Source organism: Astatotilapia calliptera, chromosome 15, assembly GCF_964374335.1.
Source record: "Astatotilapia calliptera chromosome 15, fAstCal68.1, whole genome shotgun sequence".
NCBI lineage: Eukaryota > Metazoa > Chordata > Actinopteri > Cichliformes > Cichlidae > Astatotilapia > Astatotilapia calliptera.
Window position 1 is genome coordinate 7,531,046 of NC_137436.1, and position 19,419 is coordinate 7,550,464.

General features: G+C 41.9%; 2 protein-coding genes across 5 annotated transcripts; one reads left to right on the plus strand and one right to left on the minus strand.

The window, feature by feature from the left end:
• Nucleotides 1–389: 389 nt before the first annotated feature.
• Nucleotides 390–11,571, minus strand: gpatch2 (G patch domain containing 2). Of its 4 annotated transcripts, none has more exons than XM_080290184.1 (10): nt 11,430–11,571; nt 9,905–10,148; nt 8,980–9,530; nt 8,095–8,159; nt 6,954–7,151; nt 4,837–4,957; nt 4,486–4,525; nt 4,163–4,227; nt 3,942–4,030; nt 390–1,284 (listed from the first exon to the last, which is right to left on the minus strand). In XM_080290184.1, the coding sequence occupies exons 2-10, from the start codon at nt 10,130–10,132 to the stop codon at nt 1,115–1,117; spliced, it is 1,527 nt and encodes a 508-aa protein (XP_080146310.1). In that variant the 5' UTR covers nt 10,133–10,148; nt 11,430–11,571; the 3' UTR covers nt 390–1,114. The 4 variants fall into 4 exon arrangements, with proteins under 4 accessions (XP_080146310.1, XP_025998277.1, XP_025998276.1 ...); XM_026142492.2 differs by lacking the exon at nt 11,430–11,571 and adding an exon at nt 10,966–11,180 and having other exon boundaries at nt 8,983–9,530; XM_026142491.2 differs by lacking the exon at nt 11,430–11,571 and adding an exon at nt 10,966–11,156.
• Nucleotides 11,572–11,921: 350 nt separating this feature from the next.
• Nucleotides 11,922–13,915, plus strand: LOC113006491 (uncharacterized). The gene has a single exon (XM_026142495.2). The coding sequence runs from the start codon at nt 12,065–12,067 to the stop codon at nt 13,778–13,780; it is 1,716 nt and encodes a 571-aa protein (XP_025998280.2). The 5' UTR covers nt 11,922–12,064; the 3' UTR covers nt 13,781–13,915.
• The last annotated feature ends 5,504 nt before the right edge of the window (nt 13,916–19,419 follow it).

Genomic DNA, 19,419 nt, shown 5'->3' on the forward strand with positions numbered 1-19,419 from the left:
GTAAATAATACAATTAGGTAAGCAGCCAACTTATTTTAATAAATGCGTCTGACTTCCTGTGTTGTGCCGCAGGTGTCTGATTAGACGTTAGCCAGCCCGCACTTCCCCACAATCCTGCGAAAAGGTCTAATCAAGCAAATTAAGCGGAAAGCACCGGTTAAACACAGGTTCCTTCCTTCAAGAGTGTGCACTGAAACGCCAAAATGCTCATATCATACCGTGTGACTGTGTAAAGTCACAAAGCGTGCTTACTCTTGGCTACGTTTGCAGCAACACTGTTTAAAAACCTTAAATTACGTTCAATGAAACGAAAAGCAGGGTGTGGTGAAACTTCGGGCTTCGTGTGCAAATCTGTGCATACTGGTGCTAAATGAAGAGAAATTTGTAACTTGGATTTTCAGCCTTTTTCTTTTTTTTTGGGAGAGAGATTAAAAACATTCTCATGACAAGATTTCTCCAATTAAATCAACAATTAAGAAAAAAAAAAAAAAGGAATTGGGCGAGGAAAAACATCCAGATATCCAAACTTACATCAATAAAGCGTACCCTAAATTCATTACAATTAAAAAAAAATAAGAATAATCTTGAGGTATAGCCTTCTCAAACAATTGATTTTAAAATTATTGTGCAACATCAGACAAAAACCCTATCATTGATTCACTAACCAACACAGCCGACTGAAGAACCATTGCTGTCGTCACTGGCGACCTGAAGCAATACTTATTTGTATGTAGTCAACAGCACCCCAGTTCTCTGACCAGTAACACTGGCATCTGAGGTAACGGATGAGACATCACATCACATCACTTTCTCCAACATGGAGTTTCTCAAGAAGACGCATTTGCCATTCTTGTCTGTGGATCACTTTCCGTCCTTTACTTTCACATGTTAAGGAGTCTGTGCAGAGATCTCAGTCTTCTTGCAGTTTCCCCAACATGGGAAAGTTTAATTTTTGTTTCATCTCAGGTCGTTTGCTATGATGAGCAGCGTCCTTCTCTTGTTGTTCGTGCGCCTGGATTATTCCAGACCTTTGTGTGTTTTTAGATAACCCTGAGGAGAATTTCATCTCGTCCCTCCTTGGTGGGGTATATTATCCTGGCCTCACTCTGGGTGTTCAGCTGAAACCCAAACCCGTGCCTTTAGGTCTCTGGGTGGCCCGGATGGGCTCGGTAATGCCTCTTCCCTCAGGACCCAGGCCCATCCCTGGACTCCAACCCATGGTTTGCAGCATGCGGTTCCCCATGTTGGTCTCAGGGATCGGAGGTGCGTTCTCCCCGACCACTCCTGAAAACAAAGTTCACTGATTAAAGAAAGCTAATAATTTCTGTCTACGCATCCTCACTCATACCATGTTAAACACTACGTACAAGTGTCAGCTATAAAGGAGATCTTCAAAGCAGCTCAGACAATGTACGCGTGAAATGAGTAAATAATAAAGTTAGTTTGACGTGCCCCACAAACAGTTTAAACACAAAGCTAGAGACAGTTATAGCATATAGCATTATAGTAAACAACATAACAGGAAATTCAATCACAGGTAAGTGGTACATAAACTCTTCTGATTACTTTCTCTCATCTGTAGACCGTAGCCATCAACAAGCAACAAATTTTTTCCTCCCCCAAATAAAGTAAGGTAGACCTGCCTTTTGTCCTTAGTGCCTTATTGCTATGTATTACTATTGCTATGTCTGTGAATGGAGTTCACAGTGTAAGGAGTGCTTCGAGTACTAAGTCAGAGTAAAGAACGGCTATTTATATAAATTTCAGTCCATTTAGCTGGGACTGTACTAGAAGGGGAAAAAGTACTGGTGGCTGCCAGTGATACCCTCTCAGTCTTCTGGTAGATGTGCATATGGTATGAATGTAGGTGACATCTTTGTTATCATAGGAAACTTGACCTCTAACCTTAATCTTAAAAATAAATAACTGGTTTATAAAACGATGACAAGATACATCAGAGTCAAGGAATACATGCACTGAATACATGAAATTCCTTGAACTACACAGGAATAAATTGGCACCAGAAAAATGTTAAATAACTAGTTTGTCATAGTACTATCAAACTGCTAGCTTTTTTTTTTTAGTCATATAAATCGAGGACAAAACATCTGAAATGTATCCAGTGGTTGGAATATTGAGGCAAAACAGCTGTTTTGAAGCTTTTTGAAGTTGATATGTGCAAAACAATTAGGTCCAATATTAGATCTGTTATGTTTTAATCACACAAGCTTAGAGATCGCTCAGTGAAAAATTTGTACATCTCAACCAGTTTGTGGCTGTCGGCTGTAGCCAGGGGAAATCGGTTGCAAATAAGGTGCTGCACCAAAAACCATCTTGTATTTGCTTTGGTTGCAACACACTGTCTGCAAGAGTGCAAGACTGTCTCGCTTCAAAGTTAAAGTAAAGAATGCGCTCGGCAAGTAATTTGCAGACAAGCATGCAAACTAGTGGCGGCCTGCTTGCGAACAAAGCAATTGCAAGAAGGTTTACAGTGCAGCACCATATAGGTCTTTTTACCTACTGTCAACCTACTTACAACCAGCAACCACTCGCCAACCTTTTTTTTAACATTGTACATTTAATATGTGGCAAAACATTTTATGCTTTTTAGTCACTTTTAAAGAAATTAGAAGTGAAAAAAAAAGTTACTAGCAGTATTTTTTGGATTTACAATACATTAACCCTAAAACATTAAAATCCTCTTTCTTATTTACAGATCTGACGTTCTGTCTATCTGGTGGTTCAGCTTTAGTATAAACGTAACCATGTAATTGACTTGGCCACATTTTCAATGGTGTAACAAATGCAAGCAGTGAAGGGAAGATCATCCGTGTCTGTCTCAGACACTGATCATTTTGTCCTCCCTCTTCCTGTAAGTTCCCAGTCCAGTCACAGAGTGCAACCTATTACCCTTTTTAATCCTCCTTTCATTTGTATGCAGGGCAGAGTAAAGCTGCAAGCTCATTTCCAGACGCGACCGTCTGAGGGTTCGAGCACGCCAGGAAGGACATTTGGCCTCAGAGTACAAATATGCGCCAAGTGAGTGTCAGATATGTACACAATGCAACACTGAATATGCCACAATGATACTTTGGCAGCCCAGCAGACAGTGGTAATGTTTTCCATGTGCTTGCTGGGTGTTGCCGCCCTATTTAACTGATTTTATCCAAGTTTTTAAGCAGCCACCTTAAATAAGGACCTCATAAAGTTGAAATTAATCTTTGGTTACACTTTTTTTGTCTGCCCAATTTCTTTAATGTGTGCTCCATTTCTTCTGTTTTTAAACACAAATGCTTACCTTTCTGTTGGGCCTGGGCATAAATTAAAGAAGCCTGCACCTGAGCCAAAGCATGCATGACTCTTTAACCCACAAGTGACAGCCAACTTAATCTCATAAAACACTTCAGTACACTAATGTGGATACAATGTCAGCGTTTAGGTATAAATTACAATCAAAAACAAGATAAAGCTCCAAACTAAATACATTACAGGGCCAACATTAGCATTAACTCGTCCTTCCTCCTCCAAAAGGATAAACTGGCCCAGAGGTAAGAGGAGTAGTTTTTTTTTGGAGGAGGTGGAGGGGATGAGTGGAGGGCCTAACGGCTAATCCAGTATCTCTGCTGTGGCAGCGTGATTTAGCCAGCTGACTCTTGTCCAGCAAAGCTTAGGAAGGAAAGGGCTTTATTAATGAGAGAAGGTTGTGCAGGAGGGAGGATATGAAGGGAGAAAGATCCGCTTTCTCAAAAATATGCAGCTAAAGCGCACACTTCATCCCAGTCTGTACAGCAGAAGGTGTGAAGGAAAGCTTGGACACATTGAGCTCAACGAGGAGGAGGGGGAGGGGGAGAGGAGAACAGAAGAGAGCCAAAAATACAATAAAAGGAGCAGTTGGTATAAAGTGCCAGATGGTGTGCTAGGTGAAGCTAGGTGTTCAATACCTGAAGGTGCAGTGGAACCAAGGGGGGCTGCTTTGCGCCTCCGCTTGATATCCCCTGTGCAGAGCGAGCCGAGGTGTCCGCTGGTCTGTCTGTAAAACCAGTCAAGACACGCAAAAATATGATAGCACCCATTTGATCTTAAATAACAAGAAAAGTTCTTATCCCTTAACAAAAACAAAAACAAACAAACAAAAAACCCAACGAAGTCAAACTGTTCTCACCTGCTTGCTGTTTTTACTGAGCAGGTCCTCCGATGCCCTCTGTCTGAGAGTGGGTCCCAGTGCAACTGAAGGGGCAATGAGGGAGACACAAAAGAGCGAGTTACCCCTGGAATGAACTTTGTATTCTGCATTTTAAAGTCATTTTGGAGGCTTTTTTTTTTTTTTAGCCTTTTTTAGGTGGGTGTAGAGAGGATAGGAAAGCTGGGGAGAGAGCACAGGTGAAGGAAGGACAGTGAATGGCCTCTGAGTGGATTCAAACCCTTTTATTCCACAATAAAAGGAATAAAAGGGAAAAAAAAGAAAGAGAGAGAGAGACAGCTTACCTGTCCGTGTTCTCTCCTTGAGCCTGAGCTGAACCACGGCCTGTCGGAGATATTATGGTATCATTACACAGAAACTATTGCTTCTCGTCAACCACAGAAACTAGTGCAGATCTCCCAAAGAAAACAGGATTATCAAGATCTTTCTCACATTAGCTAACACACAGGCAAAAGCTGAATAAGGTCTCATCATGCTTCTCTGTTGTCAAATAAAATGCTTTTATGATGTCAGTATAAAATTTATCATATCCTGCAGGTTTTTAAGTTACTTTTATTATTCTTCAACACCAAGGTTACTTATTTAAATAGCATCTTTCATAAAATGGAAAAAGTGATCATGCAGAAAGAACTCACTCGTGGGTGTCCTGAGTTTGTCTGCTCAATCTTTCGCTGAAGCCCTGACTGGAGGTTCCCTGCAGCCCTGCCTCAGGTACCTGATGGTTGCCATGAAGGCGGCTCAACCGGGCCTGGAAACCTGACAAACACCAGCGCAGGTTCATCATTATTTAACCTTACGATAAGATCAGTGAAATCACTCAATCGGTTGGGTCAGGAACATTTCAAGGTAACAAAACACTGATACATCTTTTGAAATCCCAGCTTATATTTCAACAGGTTTGTAAACAGAGCATTATCCACTGGAAGCTGAGGTAATCTTAGTATGATGTATGGAATTCAACAAATTTATTAGACCACCTGACAATTAAATAGTCCTAATTCACACATAATTACCAAAACGCTTCATTTTTATGGCCTCCTTCGGAGCTTTCACAGAAATGGAAGCATAATGGAATCACCACCGTAGGTGCATTTCATCTAGCATTGAAACATTCTGGAGCTTTTCTTGGGCATAAACACAACAATGCTGACCAAAGAGTTTAAACTTTAACTTTTACAGCCACAGTACCTTATTCCAGGCATCTGCAGTCCAGTGTTTGTGCTCCTGGATGTCTCAACAATGGCTTCTTAGCAGCTAGCCTTCTCTTTAAGCCTCGTTTTTTCAGCCCTCTGCTTATTGTCATCCTGAAGACCTTTATATCAGTAGTGATTTTCTTTCTGCCTTTAGTACTTAAAACTTTAAAGCACTGCACAGCTGTTTTCTGCCTCTTCCTCTGCACATTTTCCAAGCATCAGTCTCAGCAATTGATTGGTCCACAGCATACATGACCACACTGTGAGAACACTTTAAGTCTTGCCCAATGTTGTCTCAAAGCATACCCAGCATCAAGAAGTGCTTTGATGCAGACTCTTTTCTTTTCATTGAGTTCTCAACGATTTACCATTTTGAAAAGGATCGATGGATTTCAAACTGAATTCACTCATTTTTCTGTTTAGGAATTCAAGTGAATTAATTTGGCATCTTAATCAAAAATAAGCAACTTTAATATTTTTTCTATGTTTTTTGTAAAACAATACATTTGAAAAATCATGGCTAAGAACAACAATTATATTTTAACAATCATTTTGATTAAACAGCTTGCACATACTGGTGGATAATCCATTGCAGAAACATAAAAAATGGTTTTGGTAATGACAGTACCTTTAATGTAGGGTGGCTGTGGCATAAACCTGTGGTCTAACAAATCTGCAAAGTTGCTCCAGCTTTACGTCCAGCAACTATGCTGTGTGATGTGGGCTCCAGCTTTTGGGCACTGATGTGAAGGTTTCAGCTGAACACCCAGAGTGAGGCCAGCACCACGTTGGTTGGAAAATAGGTAGGAGATGATATGTCACGACTAACAAGGTGTGAAGGGGGGGGAAGCTAGATTAAAGGTACTGTCATTACCAAAACTGGAGGACACTCGAAAGAAAGCTTCATGCAGCACAAGTCTGAAAAATGTTCTTTTTGGTGCTGAACACTGCAAACAAAGCCTTTCTTCAGAGATACTCTCTTATTCCACACATCAGTTTATTGCTGTAATGCTGATATGTCAGTGTGAACCGTTTGCCTCCTAGTGGTCTTTAGTGAGACTGCAACAACTTTTCACTACAGTATCTTCACTTTGCCCCTCATACTAGATATTATATTACATTATATGTTAGAAAGCTACTCCTTCCATCTGCTCCAGCTAGGGGGCACCACAGGAGATCGTTGGTTTCGACCTAGTCCCCGTCCTCTCTCTGTCAAACCAACCACATTCATAAAACTCCTCTTTGCCCATCCTCTTGCCTAGGAGCATCATCTTCACATCCTTTTCTCAATGGAGCAGCATATCCCAGTTCTAATCCAGCTCAGAGAAATTCAGTACATGCTTGTTTCTCCCAGTGCAAATCTGGGCATCTTTAAACGAGCTAATGACTCCTTACATTCTTTTACATACAAACCTACAGTCTGTTCTTCACCCCTCTTTAGAGCCACCATTGCTTTGGATGGTTGACCAAAAAAGGGAGGGGGAGAAAAATAATTGCCATTGTGTCCAAGTTTCTAAGTGATTCAAATGTGACTGTGAAAGCAAGCACCAGAAGCCTACCTCTCTGTGCCCCAGGGCTCATGAGTGGGAAGGATCCAGTGAGAATGCTGTTAAAGACAGGGTCGGCTAGATCCAGCTCCTCTGACCCAGTCTCCCTCTCCCACCAGGGAACAACTCCTGCTATCCCACAAGCACCCCCGGGCCCCGGACCGGAGCCCGGCTCACCCTCGTAGAACCAGTCACTCTGCTCATCGTCACCTAAAAGAAGGAGTATGAAAAATGGGACCTCACAGAAAAGCTGCTTAAACTCATATACAAAATGAAATAAAAAGCAATTTCACCATATTTAGAAATAACTGGGAAGGATCAATAATCAATAACGACAAAAGAGGAGAACACAGTTTCTAAAAGCTAGCAAGATGTTTGAGAGAAGTGCTTTTATGTTGTTTTTACACCTGCGCTGTTTTTTGCTGTTTAAACTGTACTCTGGTTCATTTCCCCCCTCAGTCCAGTTCACTTGTGCAGGTGTTAACAGGGTAATCGCACTCAGGTACAGAGCAAACAACCACACCAAACGCTTTTAGAGGAGGTGGTCTAAGTCCGATTCCAAATGGTGTGTGAATGCAATCTGAGTCAACTACCAGGTGCATGCTGCAAGTCTGAACTAAACATCTTCACATAGCCAGGAGTGCTTTGCATTCTGGGGTGCGGCAGAGTACCATAGTTATTCACAAACAGTACAAATAGTCAGTGCGTGTTAGCAACTAGCTGTAAAATTAATGTAAATTCCCCATGTTGGACACTCAGCCAGAACACAGCACCTTCATCTTCCTGTACTTAGTTTTTTTGCTCGAGCTCCAGACAAAATAAGTGGACTAAATGTTCTTATGTGGTTTGTACTGACCCATTTTGGTTCACTTTGACTTTTTTTTCTGCGTCAATAGAAACCAAACCACAGGAAAAAGCTACAAGTTACAAGTACAAACTCATCAACTGACTTGGACCAGGGTATGCGAGCTATAGGTGTGAAAATACCCTAAAATTAGATTGCATGCACTTCCTACAAAACACAACCCAACACAACCACTGTGTGCAGATGCGGACCCTTACCCTTTCACAAAATCCTCACTTCTGTGTGCACTTCTATGCAACATGCCAGACAGTTTTTGACACATACCTCAGTACACATCTCAGTACATACCTTGCCTCCCCTCATCATTTGTATAGAGGCCTCCATCACTGCTGTTACTCACACTGCTGGTCTCACTGAGGAAAAAATGGTAGAAAAGGAAATTCAACCAAGTGTTTCTCCACTGCATAACTATATCACAAATCCACATATATCCCATGCATTTGCAAATAACATTAATGCTAATAAATAATACCTTAGACACTTTGTGATAATATAAAACACAACAGTAACGTAAACTCCCCCATGTTGAACTACTGCTGGCAACCTTAATCTTTCCTCTGCTCTGCAGCCTTGATGAGCTCAGCACAGCTATCCACCTGGTGGCAATTTTTGTTCAAGTCCCCCTTCAGCTCACAAATGATCTCAAGAGTAGAATAAGGACTACCTCTGCCAGCTGCAGTTCATGATGGAAAAAGCCTGTCTAGCCCCAGGATGAGAGACTCCAGACAGTTCATTACCATCAAAGCCACAACAATAACCTTACTAGCCCTACAACGAGTAGGGAAACGCTAGATGGTAGTTAGCAAGTTTCCATTTAGATTTTTTTCTTCTTTTTTTCAACTATTTTTCATTCAATAAAATAAGTTCCCAATACATTCTAAATGAAAGCAGCCATCAAAGAACATGCATGAGAACTAACTAGTCTGGAACTGGCAACATTTTAGCTTTAAATAGTCGCTTCTTTTTGGTGATCTATGCACCAAACACATTTCAGACATTTCAAAAACATTTAAAAAAAGATATTAATTTTAGACAACCAGCCCCAAACACTCCCTTGCCTGCAGTACCACAAACTGACACTAAGACTCCATAAAAATCGCACACAGTAGTACATACAGAGGGAGCTACAACATCGGGAATTACGAGGCATAAAAAGAAAGGCAAAACACTAACCACCTGTCACTCATGTCCTCATCCGAGCCCTTTTGCTCCTCCAGCTCCATCTTGTCTTTGGACCCGTCTGTTGGAGAACAGACGGGGTCTTCACTCTCCACCACAACCCCTTCATCAGCAGCTTCCACTCCCAGCCGGTGTGTCGCCAGTTTCCTCTTTTTTACTCTGCTTTTGTTTCCACTTGGCTCTACCAGTCCACCTCCGCAGAACTCCATGGCACCTCTTCCCTCACTTGCACCCAGTCTATGTGGCTTGCCACCAACACGGGCTTTGGGTACAGGCGGTGGCCCAAGCATAGTGGAGGTGGGAGGTTCTGGATCTATGGGTGGGTCCACAGCCATGCGTTTGACCTTACGTCGTCGCCTAAGGCTTCGAGTCCCCTCTGCTGAGCCCAGGACTCCCAGGTCATCCGGCCAGAGCGGCCGTTTACTTCGCCCCATGTCGGCTGTGTAGGGGATTCGCCGTTTGGGGCCAAGTTGTTCATCTGAGTCACTGTTGTCACGGGCATGGCTATTGGCAGCAGAGACAGCTCCTGTACTGGCACGGTAGTCCTGCAACAAATGACACTGTGGTGAATACCAGGCTGTGATGCTGATGCTAAATTAAGACACTTGCATCAACACGAGTATGTCAGCTAAGACAGAAGCAACAGCAGTGGGGCCAGATTTATGAAACACAGACACATTTTTACCCAAATAAAAATGTTTGCTATTGTCCAAAACGCCACACTATTTTAATATATTTTGGATCCCCCCCCCCCCCAGTTACATTTTTCTCCTCTTCTCAAAACAACTACAGCAAGCCAGATAACTACATCCTCAAATGTAGTAAAACTGGCTCAGCTGGTCTTAGGTAACACTGTTGACACAGGGTTTCAAACAGATGTGTCTTGTCCACAGTCCCTATTCAATTCACCCTATCTCACCTTATGTTCCTCCACACTGGACTCTGAACCCTCACTGAGGTGGCCCGTCTCCCACGGTGGATGTGGGTTGTCTGAGCGTCGTTTCCTACCCCTCCGCTTCCGAGCCTGTCTCTTTAGCAGACAGCCCACTGCCAGTGCATGGTCACCTCCATCACCAAAACCACCACGGGCAGCTTGCTCTGAGCTCTCCTCCAGCGCTGACACCAGGTCATGGACCAGCTCGTCCATCGTTCGGCGAAAGTGCCTGAGATTAAGCAAAAAGGAGGGTAAATACAATTTTATCTCACACCAGGAGTGGACAATCAGATACCTAAAGCACTTACAAGCACTAACGATTTCGCGTGTGCACGTGTATTGGTATAGAGTATAAGAATGTAGCCATTATGTGTAGATTCCTATTGATGGGCAAACCGCAAGGAAACTTAAGAGACGACTCCTGACTAAACAGATGCAAATTGAAATGCTATCACGTCAGCTAGCTGTCGATAAGCCCAATTGACGGTGACAACTTTGGACATGGGAGTAAGCTAGCTGTAAAATATCTGAGACTATAGCCTGGTGATTATTCACATTACATAACGTCCATGTCTTCCCAGCAAGCAAAGCTAGGGCTAACACACGATGGGTGCACTGCTGAAAAACAGTATTAACAAATCTCAGGCGATACCATTTAACAGCCCGCGATTGTGGGTTGCAAGGTTCTCTAAATCGACGCTTGCTTTAGTTTGCACTTTAAGTTGTTAGCTTCGAGGGCTAACGTTTTCTTGCTACTTAGCCAAGCCCTTCCAAAACAAACCCTGAACTACAGAATTTAAAAGCTGACCAACTGCTGGTACGTAACAGCGTTAACATGTAATAACACTCACGGCATTAACTTATACTTAGTTTAAACAAGCGCCGCCAAAAAGTAAACAACAAACACACCCTAAAATATTCAGAAGAGCTTAGCTGCTAGCCTGTTAGCGCAGCTAGCCTTTTCTCTGCCTCTAGCCGGCTGATTCACGAGAGTGGAGTGGACGTGAACAATATGTTACGTCTCCGCGGTTTCAAACACCACCTACCAGCCAGTTCCCGCTTTGCCGATGGTTTTTAGATTAGCTGCACGGAACATGAAAGCCACCAAGTCCCCGCTATCCTTAGCCAGAAACAACGGACAAACACTGACACGCCACTGAAACCATTCTGGCACAAAAGCTAACGATCAGCTAACTGGATATGCGACAAGAGGAGGACACCGTGAAAGCAGCAGCAAGGTACTGTGTTGCCTTTGAGTGCTGAAGAAAATCTACAGCATTGCGATGGGAGAAAGAGATCGTCAGAACATAATAATATTAAGGAGCATTATAATTATTATATTTAAATACGCCAAAACTGGATAAAATATATGTATGTATGTGGTTGATGTCGTATCTATAAATATTTGCGTACCATTAACTGTCATGTATGTACACAATAACTGAAAAGCTGCTGTTGCAATAATGTACATGAATGCAACATCAAGCGCTTGACTTCCACGTGTATTTACCTGTATTGAACACTAGAGGACGGTGTAGTATAAAACTGGATCCATGGTTGAACTCTGCCCTGATAGCGGCTGGAGGAGGACTATCCTCCGCCTGTGGGCACTTTGGCACGAGCGAGGTGCCCACGGCAGCACCCGCTGCTTGTTGAGAGTAAGAGCAACAAGCGCTTTCACGTCAAAAGTCGTCATAAATTAAGCCTCCAATAACACCAGAAGCTAGTCGCTTTTTAGGGAAAAAACGACGCTAAGGGGGTTTGAAAACTCCCTAAATATAGTGACAAAATCGCTAAGTTGGCAACACTGTTTTCAGGGTATTTAAAAAAAATTCAAAACAAAACAAAACCGTGCATCTCAATGGTATTCTCTGAGCATGCGCAGAATTACGCACAGTTGTCATGTGATCCAGTGAGCGAACAAAGGATCAAAGGCTCAAAGAGCGCTGACGTCATATTCGCAGCCACAAAAGTCTATAAATACCCCCTCTTCACCTTTGCAAACACAGTTTTCTTGGAACATTTTCAGAAACGGCGAGTTGTGTTTAGCAAACCAGAAACTTTTCAGAAAGGGACTATTTTTAAACTTAAACAATTAAGCAAACATTTTTTATTGTGACACTTTGCATTAAAACGTTTAAAGAAATGTCACACGAAACATTTAATAATTCACAGTCTGACGGAGAGATTCGAGAGGAATCACAAAGACTGTATGGGTTGATGGAGAGAGAAATACCTGACCCTATGGAGCTTCAAATGAAAATTCAACAACTCCAGTTGGAGTTGAGCACCCTAAAGCTCAAAAAGAATTATTATAAAGATCATTTCCATCAGTCAAGAGATGAGCTTAAACACGTGAAGGCTCAGGCTAAAGAAAATCAGACACAGGTGGAATCTCTGGAGGCTAAACTTCAGGAACAGGAAAAGTACGTTCAGACAATGCACCATGACTTTTTGGAAAAGGCGGAATCTCTCATTGAGCAGAACAGCAGCATTGCTGCTCAGTTGTCTCAGATTCAAAGTGATAAAAACGAGCTAAAGAGACAGAACACAGATCTCAAGGACTCTTTAGAGAGACTTGAGCAGCAAGTGGGAGAAGCTCACCATGAAATAATAAAAAAAGAAGAGATAATAGAAAAACAATATAGGAAAGTATTTCAGAAGACAGAACTCACAGTTGAGCTGAAAAGAGAAATTTGTACTCTTCAGCGTCAGGTGAGACAGACACTTGATGAAAAGCAGTTGCAGGTCAAATCTCTGGAGGCTAAACTGCAGGAGCAGGTTAGCACAATTCAGAGGATGCACCGTGACTTTCATGAAAAAAAAGAATATTTCCTTAAGGAGAACAGCAGCATTACTGCTGAGATAGACAAATTAAAAACAGCAAACACAAATCTCAAGAAACGTTTGCAAAATCTTGAGTATCAAGAAAGGACAACAGAAAGTCTGACACTGCAAATATTTTGGCTGGAAGAAAAAGTCAAAAAGCAAAATTTCAAGATTGTTCATAACAAAGCTCTCATAGATGAACTTTATGAACATCTTAAAATGAAAAGAGAAATAATTAATAATCTTAAGGATGAGCTGAGACGGGAGGAGGAAGAAGAAATATTAGCTGCTGTTCACAACATCACTGGTGAACCTCTGCAGCTGGAGAATTTTGCTCCTGAACCCGAGGAGCTTGTTTCTCCTGTCTCAGAACCATCTCCTGATGTGGTCCCGACACAGGAGAATCTTGCTCCTGAACCCGAGGAGCTTGTTTCTCCTGCCTCAGAACCATCTCCTGATATGGTCCCGACACAGGAGAATCTTGCCCCTGAACCCGAGGAGCTTGTTTCTCCTGTCTCAGAACCATCTCCTGATGTGGTCCCGACACAGGAGAATCTTGCTCCTGAACCCGAGGAGCTTGTTTCTCCTGCCTCAGAACCATCTCCTGATATGGTCCAGACACAGGACAATCTTGCTCCTGAACCTGAGGAGCTTGTTTCTCCTGCCTCAGAACCATCTCCTGATGTGGTCCCGACACAGGACAATCTTGCTCCTGAACCTGAGGAGCTTGTTTCTCCTGCCTCAGAACCATCTCCTGATGTGGTCCCGACACAGGACAATCTTGCTCCTGAACCTGAGGAGCTTGTTTCTCCTGTCTCAGAAGCATCTCCTGACGTGGTTCCGACTAGTGGTTCATGGCGTCATGGTGCCAAACGCCTACTTAAAATAGGTTTAGGCGTTGCCGCAGTAGGCCTTATTATACCTGCAGCTTACTGGGGCTTTTCAAAGCTTAACAGTGATAGCCTATTTAACTCTGTCTGTGGCCTCCTTGAGCCATATTCCTACCTTGATGATCGATTAGTCCCTTTTTAAAGACTAGTAATGATGGACTGCTTTTCATCCACAGTCCAGAAAATCATACGTTGTTCATGTTAGACAACATGAGCAACATTTAGCTAACTTGTGCTCTCATTTTTCTTTTTTTTTGCCTCTCACCCCCCAACCAGTCGCGACAGATGGCTGCCCCTTCCTGAGCCTGGTTCTGTCAAAGGTTTCTTCCTGTTTAAAGGGAGTTTTTCCTTTCCACTGTGCCTAGTGCTTGCTCACAGGGGATCATTTGATTGTTGGGGTTTAATTTGCTTGAACTAAAAAACTTCAACATTCTGGTGAGGGGTTCACATAGTAGGGAGCACTACAAAAGCTACAAATCTTTTAAAAAGATTTGTTAGCAGCAAATAAAAATAAAGAAAACTATTTTTGAAAAACATCTCTTACGGCTCTGTTTATTTGCTTAAATGAACACATATTTTTTGTCATAGAAGAATATACATTGTCTTAAGTATTTAATCATTTTAAATTTAGCCCTGCGCTGCATGAGATAAACTGAGATGAGATAAACTGTGGCACAGACGGCTGTCGGCCTGGCGAGGGAAAGTTCTTCTTCAACCTCCAAACTGAACCCAGTTTGTTACTCGCAGCATCGCAAAATTAGACACAGCAATTTCTTAGAGTCTGGTTTAAGTCCTGAAATGACATCTCCTTACCTGTCACGGTTCTGGGTCAGTTTGACCCAGTATTTTGAGTTGTTGTGTTTTGGTGTGTTTTTTGCATTATGGATTGTTTTCTTATTCTCTTGTGGTGCTTTTGTTGGTTATGATGATGATGATGATGATGATGATGATGATGATGATGATGGTGATTATTAATCTATGTTTTAGTTATTCTTGTTTAGGGATAGGTTTTGTGTTCTCATGTTTATTGCTGGTTTAGTTCAGTGTCTAGTCTGTCTCTCTCTGTCCAGTCCGTGTCTTAGTTTAGTGTGTATTGTTTCCTGTTTTATTTTGAAGGATTGTGTCTTATGTCAGTGTGTCCAGCTTCGATCCCCTGACTCGTTAGCCCCAATCTCTCCCAGCTGTGTCTCCCTCCTGTTTTCCATTCCCTGATTACTTCCCTGTGTATATTAACCCTGTGTTTGCCCTTCCTCAGTGCCACATTGTTGTACCATCGGATTATGCCTGTGTGTTTTATACTGTGGTCAGTATTTTTGTGTTCACTACCCTTGTTCAGTTCATGTTTTAATTTCTCCAGCAATAAAGTTGAGGTTTTGAGTTACAATTCTGTGTTCGAGTCCTGCATTTGGATCCTCATTTCTGCCTGCCCGCACACAAAGCCCTGACATTACCAGCATAGAAGCATTCACAGTCATTACACTGTATGTACACTATATGTGAAAAAAAAGAAGAAAAACAGAAAGCCAAATATGTCTGTGAGGGTTCTCAGTCATCCAGGTCATCGTAGTCAAGGGAGCTTGCAAAGAAAGGCGTCTGGACTTCTTTAAGTTACTTGAAAACGTTTCACCTCTCATCCAAGGAGCTTCTTCAGTTCTAAGGTCAAATGGTGGAGAGTCCCAGATATAAACCTAGTGGGAGAAAGCCAAATAAGAAATACTTCTAAGCAGTAGAAGGTTGTTGACAGTAGCAAGCTACAGGTCTCTCAATATCTTTCAATATTGCTCTCCCTGAGAACGCTGTGAACAGCTAGGTTTAAGGTATTCTCAGGTATTAGAATTTAACACATTTAAGTATACTGACATAAGTAAGTTAGTGGAAGTTTCAGGTGACCTCCTGCAGCTTGCTGGAATTCTTGTCTGGATTGCCTAAGCAAACACTTGCTTGGTTGGCAACAAGATATCAAGTTAGTGGGGCACCTGAGACACACTTTGTCTAATTAATTGCAGTGTTTTGCCATTCTCAGTGAGAGATGAGAGGCCTTATAAGTGGGTTTTGATAACAATGTCCCGGGGGTACAAGCTGCAGTTTCATCATCGATCTCACCCTTTTCAGAGAAAGTGACTTCTGTCACACTCTGTGAAGACACTGGGCTTGTCATAGGAAATATGCTACAAAAGGGCTATCACAATAGTGCAATCAGAACACGGGATTAATGAGCAAGGGATTTTATTCCACTTACTTCTTGATTCCAGATACTATATGTCCTGAAGACCATCACTCCAGGAGAGTGGTTCACCTTAGTCCTCAATGATGCTTACTTCCATGTGCCAGTTCATTTTGAACACAGAAGGTTTCTGCATTTCACCTTTTGGGAAGTGTGCATCAGTTTGCTATCCTCCCCTTCGGCCTGTCCCTTGCCCGTTGGATTTTTACGAGGTGACAAGGCCATCCTTGACCTCAATAATCCTGCTGAGAATAAAGATCCCTGATGATTTGCTTATCTGCATCCCCTTATTAATTAACATTCCCAAGACCACATGGTGGTCTTGGGAATGTTAATTAGTTGGGCAAAGAGCTTCCTACATCAATCATAGCAGGCCAAGCTCAACCCTCCAAGACCCAAAGGTTAAAACTTTTCACTATATAAATAAAATGGAATTGCAATTTAATGAATATGTCAATAATTTATAGTGTTTTTAAATATTCCAGTATAGTAGATACATGGATGTTAATGCACAGTAATTGTACACAGTATTGTGTCTGACATTACCTCTAAGAGGGCGCCATGGAGTCAGTAACATGTAGAAAAATGCATAGATAACAAAACTGGAATCATATAAATACGGTTACACCAGCAAAACAATGTGAGTTAACTGTTACTGTTTAACTTTTGTGTTAACTAGATTGACACTAATGAAGTCAAGGTTAAATTTTAGTAATGGTGGTTTCAAAATATTTTCAATGCACTGATAGGTGATCCAGAAGTAGAGGAGTCATCAGTGAATAATGAAACTGGAGATGTCACTTCTAGAGCAGGACATCTGACTTAATTCTAATGAACCACGTGCCATTCATTCTTCTTAAAAATTTATCACAGTAGTTCATTAAAGAAAACACGAGAGAGTGAGAGAGAGAGAGAGAGAATATGAACTTAGATTAAATAAATAACTCAAACAAGTAAGAAAGGAAACATTCTAAATTCTCATTGTACTGTTTTTGCATCGCACAGTTACTTTTTTTGTGACGTAATTGTGAGTAACTGTGCATCGCAATCAGTGTTGGTCAAGTTACATAAAAAAAGTAACTAATTACTGATTACTTCCCCAAAAAAGTAATCCTGTTACTTTACTGATTACTTATTTTCAAAGGTAATTAATTACTTAGTTACTTAGTTACTTTTTAAAAATAATAATAATAATAATAATACATTTTATTTATGAGCGCCTTTCAAGTCACCCAAGGACACTTTACAATAGGATAAAACACCTAGTAAAACAATGGCAGAATAAGAACAATAAAATAAAGCACAAGATAAAATGAACAAACAGTGGATTCACAGTGAATATGCAGATTTGAACAGATGAGTTTTGAGTTGGGATTTAAACTGGGGGAGAGAACCAATATTTCTTATTTCAGGGGGCAGAGAATTCCACAACCTGGGAGCAGAGCAGCTGAAAGCTCTGCTTCCCATGGTGGTGAGGCGGAAGGAAGGTACAGTAAGCTGGACAGAAGAAGAAGAACGAAGTGAACGGGCAGAACAAGTGGTGGTTAACAGGTCAGAAAGGTAAGAAGGAGCGAGGTTATGAAGGGCCTTGAAGGTGAGCAGAAGAAGTTTGAAAATTATCCGGAATTTCACAGGGAGCCAGTGAAGTTCCTGAAGAACAGGGGTGATGTGCTGGTAGGAGGGGGTTCTGGTGATAATGCGAGCAGCAGAGTTCTGAACCAGTTGAAGCTTATGGAGGGATTTTTGGAGGAGACCATGCAGAAGAGAATTGCAGTAGTCAATACGGGAGGTAACAAGACTATGTACAAGAATGGACGTAGACTGGGTGGAAAGAGAAGGAAGCAATCTGTTAATGTTACGTAGATGGAAGTAGGCAGAACGGGTGAGGTTATTGATGTGTGATTTATAAGAAAGTGAACTGTCTAGGATGACACCAAGGCTCTTAACCTGAGGAGAAGGGAGAACTGTGGAGTTATTGATGGTGAGTGAGAAATGGTATGCCTTCAAAAGGTTGGATTTGGTGCCAATAAGGAGGATCTCAGTTTTATCCTCATTGAGCTTTAGAAAATTAGAGGTAAACCAGGATTTTAACTCGGATAGACATTCTGTAAGGGAAGAAGGTGGGAGGGAGGAATCAGGTTTGCAAGAGAGATATAACTGGGTGTCATCAGCAAAACAGTGAAACTGAAGATCAAATTTGCGGAAGATGGTACCTAGAGGGAGGATGTATATTATAAAGAGAAGAGGGCCTAAAACTGAGCCTTGGGGTACACCAGAGGTGACGGGGAATAGACGAGAGCGGAATGATCTTAGTTGAATAAACTGGGAACGGTTGAGGAGATATGATTGAAACCAGGCGAGGGGTGTGTCAGAGATGCCGAGAGAGGAAAGTCTGCTTAGAAGGACAGAGTGAGAAATGGTGTCAAAGGCTGAGCTCAGATCTAAAAGGACGAGAATGGTGAGAAGACCAGAGTCAGCTCCGATTAAGAGATCGTTAGTGACTTTAAGTAGAGCAGTTTCGGTACTGTGACATGAGCGAAAACCAGATTGAAATCTCTCATAGATGTTATTATTAACCAGGTGTAAATGAAGTTGAGCTGCAACCACTTTTTCGAGTATCTTAGAAATGAAGGGTAGATTGGAAATCGGACGGAGGTTGTTAAAGTTGTTAGGATCTAAAGAAGGTTTTTTCAGTATAGGAGTGACTAGAGCAGTCTTCAATAAGGAGGGAACGATACCGGTGGTGAGAGAAGAGTGAATGATAGCACAGATGAGTGGGAGCAAAGAAGAGAGGCAGAATCTCACAAGCCCCGTGGGCATGGGGTCAAGATGACATGTGGCAGGTTTTGATTTACATATTAACTCGGAAATATCAGATAAATCAGGAAGATGAAAAGTGGAAAACGGCTCAAAAAAGAGAAAAGGTTCTGGAGAGGGCGTAGACACAACATTTGATCTGAGTTGCTGGTGGATGTTATCGATTTTCGTAGTCCAGAACAGCATCAAGGAGTTGCATGTTTCAGAGGAATAGAAGTGCGGTGGTAAAGCGTTGGGGGGTTGAATTAGTTTGTTGAAAACTGAAAACAGAGTCCTAGCATTACCCTCATAAGAACTGATAATACCAGAGTAGAAGCTTTGTTTGGCCTTGTTAATGGAGTCTTTATACTGAAGTACATGGTATTTATAGATTTCTGAATCAACAGTTAAACCAGATTTCTTATATTTACGCTCTAGCTGCCGAGCTTTGGCCTTCAGAGCTCGGAGGTCAGAGGTAAACCAGGGAGCAGAGCAAGTGAAGGAAACAGAGTGGGTTTTTACAGGAGCCAGAGAATCAAGGACAGTGCGTAGACAATTATTATAATATAACAACAAATCATCAGGAGTAGAATAGAAGTCCGGAATCTGAAGATTGTCCAAACTGGTAGTGAGAATGTCCATATCAATGTTCTTGATGTTGCGGAACGAAATGAGACGGGTTGGCTTGGTAGAAGAGCAGCAGAGAGTAAGGTTAAATGAAAGGAGGAAGTGGTCAGTTATGGGGATTTTAGTAGCAGAAA